Source organism: Capra hircus, chromosome 23, assembly GCF_001704415.2.
Source record: "Capra hircus breed San Clemente chromosome 23, ASM170441v1, whole genome shotgun sequence".
Lineage (NCBI taxonomy): Eukaryota > Metazoa > Chordata > Mammalia > Artiodactyla > Bovidae > Capra > Capra hircus.
Window position 1 is genome coordinate 20,360,728 of NC_030830.1, and position 3,687 is coordinate 20,364,414.

Consider the following 3,687-nt stretch of genomic DNA (forward strand, 5'->3'; position numbering starts at 1 on the left):
TAACAATGTCTGTTTAGTTTATGGATCTCTGATTAAAATTTCTTTCTATCCATTGATTATATGTACATTTTCTTAAGTCTATGTTTGTGAAATGATTTGGTATATAAGGAATAAATTATGAATAAAGTGATAGATACAGTGCCTGAAATTTGCCATGAGAATTGTGATAATTTAGTTTGTGTGCTTAGTTGCTCAGTCATGTCTGACTCCCTGGCTCCTCTGTCTATGTGGACTCTCTAGGCAAAAATACTGGAGTGGGTTGTCATGCCCTCTTCCAGGGGATCTTCCCAAGCCAGGGATCAAACCCAAGTCTCCTGCAGTACTGGCAGATTCTGTACCATTTAAGCCACCAGGGAAGTAACTGTTTTGGAAAAGGAATACTTTTATTTAAATGTTGTCATAAATAATACTTTATCAAACATTGATTTGGATGAGAGAATGGAGTCCAAGATTTTACATTTCTTGAAGGACTGGCAGCTAAAGGGAGTCACTGAAAGGCATAGACTCGTAAAATCTATTTCAAATCTTTAACTTTGATTATTTTCCTTCTGTATGTCTTGTTGGGAGACTCTCTTGGCAAAAGCTTATTGTAAATGAAAATACTTAGAAATGTAAAAAGTATGTCAAGCGTTAAGTGTATTAAAGTTGAAGAGCTGACAGATTTTGTTATGCTACACAAATAGGAAAACTGGTAGGGAACAGGAAAGCATGAAGGTGAAGGAAAAGAGTGCAGAATCTTTAAAAATTAACAACAGAAAAAGGGAGAAAGAAGGAAAAGGCACAAAGGCCCGTCATCTTTCTTTAGGACGTTAAGAAAATACCACCAGTGATTGAGTGGAAAGAATATTTCCCCAAAGCTTCTTTTAATCTGCTGGAAAGATAAATAATAGATAGTACATATTTCAAATTTGTTTTGTAACCTCAGGTTTTGTGGGAAGAAAAGCATATTAAAAACTGATAGGTCTGTACTGCAATATAAAGATAGATTATTTAAAGTAATGAGAAGTGGGTCAAATCACTTTTCAAGGGAGAAAATGTAGACATATGACATTTCTTTTTTCTAAATGAAATAACTTATATTCTCTGTAAAACTTTGCTTCTATATTTTGATGTTTTGCTTCTGCAACAATCAACCGAAAAGTATCATCATCAGGATTATGATGCGTAATAAACACTGAGCAGTTACTATGGGCCAGGAACTCTCTTCACATTACTTTATTTTTTTGGCACATCCCACACATGGCATATGGGGTCTTAGTTCCCTGACCAGGCATGGAACCCACACCCTGCCTTGGGAGGGCAGAGTCTTAACCACTGAATGACCAGGGAAGTCCCCATATTTAGTTTCTCCAACAGGCATTGGGAGGTTCTATGATTCCTCCACCTCCTCTCCATTTTTCAAAAGATAATCTAAAGAAATAAATAAGAACAGTAAGTTTAAATAACTTCCTTAGATAACATATCATAAAGTGTCTGAGGAATAATTCAAGCTCAAAAATCAAGAGAGATAGTGGAAAGGTGGAATGAAGAAGAGAAAGGGAAGATGAAGAGAGAGGAATGAAGACTGAGGGATGGGAGAAAGGTATTCAGACAAATTGAGATACAAAATCACAGAAATGAGAACAAAAGGAAAAAAGAAAAAGAGAATATTATTGAACAGTAATTTATATAAAAATCCATGCAGAAAATGTAATAAATGTGTAGTCTTTGAGAGCAAGGATAAAATAATCTCATAATACTTAGCAAAGATATTTTGAGTAGAAGGTGTTCAGTATTTATTTTATGTAATATTTATAATATAAAGTTCTAATCAGATACAAAATATGAACAAGTTGGGAAAGAAAAATAGAGAAAATAAATTATGGGTATGAATGATTAAAACAGATTACTAAACTTTGTATTTTTTTAAATATAGAAGGGAAAAATCTCACCCTTGAGCCCCTGAGTAGAAAGTAATCAAATAATTCATACTGCCCTTCTCCCTGTCTCTGTGCAGGCCTTTGAGCAACTGCTTTTGAACCATTGCCTGAAAAGACAATTGCTCCAGAAGCTATGGTCACAATTTGTAATGACAGCCATAGTGATTTCATCCTCCTGGGCTTCTCTGACAAGCCATATTTGGAGAAGACACTTTTCTGGGTGATTCTCATCTTTTATTGCTTGACTATTACAGGAAATTTGGTCATAATTCTTATCTCCTTGAAGGATCCAAAACTCCACAGCCCGATGTATTACTTTCTTTCCAACCTATCTCTGCTAGATATCTGTTTTACCAGCAGCTGTGTTCCACAGATGTTGGTTAATTTCTGGGGTCCAGAGAAGACCATCAGCTACACTGGCTGTGCCATTCAACTCTATGTCTTCCTGTGGCTTGGGGCCACTGAATGTATCCTTCTTGTCATCATGGCTGTGGACCGCTGTGTGGCAGTGTGTCATCCACTGCAATATACCACTATCATGCACCCAAAACTTTGTCTACAGCTGGCTGTCTTAGCATGGGGGACTGGCCTGATTCAGTCTCTGATTCAGTCTCCTGCTACCCTCCGGTTACCCTTCTGCTCCCACCAGAGGGTGGATGACATAGTGTGTGAAGTTCCAGCCCTCATTCAGGTCTCTAGTGCAGACACCATCCATAATGAAATCCAGATGTCCATAGCCAGTATTATTCTCCTGGTGCTGCCCTTGATTATTATCCTTTGCTCTTACATTGCTATTGCTAAAGCTGTGCTGAGAATAAAGTTAACTTCAGGCAAGAAGAAAGCATTTGGCACCTGCACGTCTCATCTTCTTGTAGTGTCCCTCTTCTATGGCACTGTCACAGCTGTTTATCTTCAACCCAAGAGTCGCTATGCTCATGAACAGGGCAAGTTTCTCACCCTTTTCTACACTGTTGTAACCCCGACTCTTAACCCGCTCATCTACACTCTAAGGAACAAGGAGGTAAAGGGGGCACTAATAAGACTAGGGAGGAGGACCTGGGATATTTGGAATAACTAAAAATGTTGGACTTTTGCTTAACCTGAGAAGAGAGAATGACCTTGTTCTCTCTGGGTCTTCAAAAAATCTGAAGATATACCTCCCAACCTTAAAGTAGTAAAGAGCTGCATTTTGTTCAAGCTGAGATCCTTATTTGCTTCATGGCGCTGATTTAGGCACAGTATGTGGTAGAAATGAATATATTTATTAGTCATATTTAAAGAGCACATAATATAGTTGAATTGGGGCAACAAAAGAATCACAAGGTTGCAAAATAAAAGACCAAGTAAAATGTCTCATGCCTTTACATTTATTTCTTTTTGCTTTGATCTATTTTCCTCCAAACCCAACCACTACTTTCATCTAACCATCTAGTCCCAACAAGGCTCCTAACATTTTCAGAGATTGTTTAATAAACACTCAGGAAATCTAATCAGTGGTTCTTGGTTCCGAGTTACTTCTGCCTCCTTGCCTCAGTCTGTCCTTTGTCTATGTATAACGTACCTAGAAATCCCCAGTGCCAAAGTATTTGCCAAGCAGAGGTCAGTACTTATTGTTCCCGGTACTGCTGCTGATCTACAACCCGGTGTGTCCAAGTCTCTTAGTCTGAGCCCCAATAGTATGGGCCACCAATTATGGGAATAGACTTCTTCTTTCTTCATTCTGAGTCTCTGTCATAATTTTTATCAGATCCAATTCTTATTCATTCAT

At 37.9% G+C, this 3,687-nt stretch overlaps 1 protein-coding gene across 1 annotated transcript; it reads left to right on the plus strand.

Moving 5' to 3' along the window:
- LOC102186760 (olfactory receptor 2H2-like) lies at positions 2,053–2,997 on the plus strand. The gene has a single exon (XM_005701549.2). It carries the CDS (start codon positions 2,053–2,055, stop codon positions 2,995–2,997), a length of 945 nt encoding a protein of 314 aa, XP_005701606.1.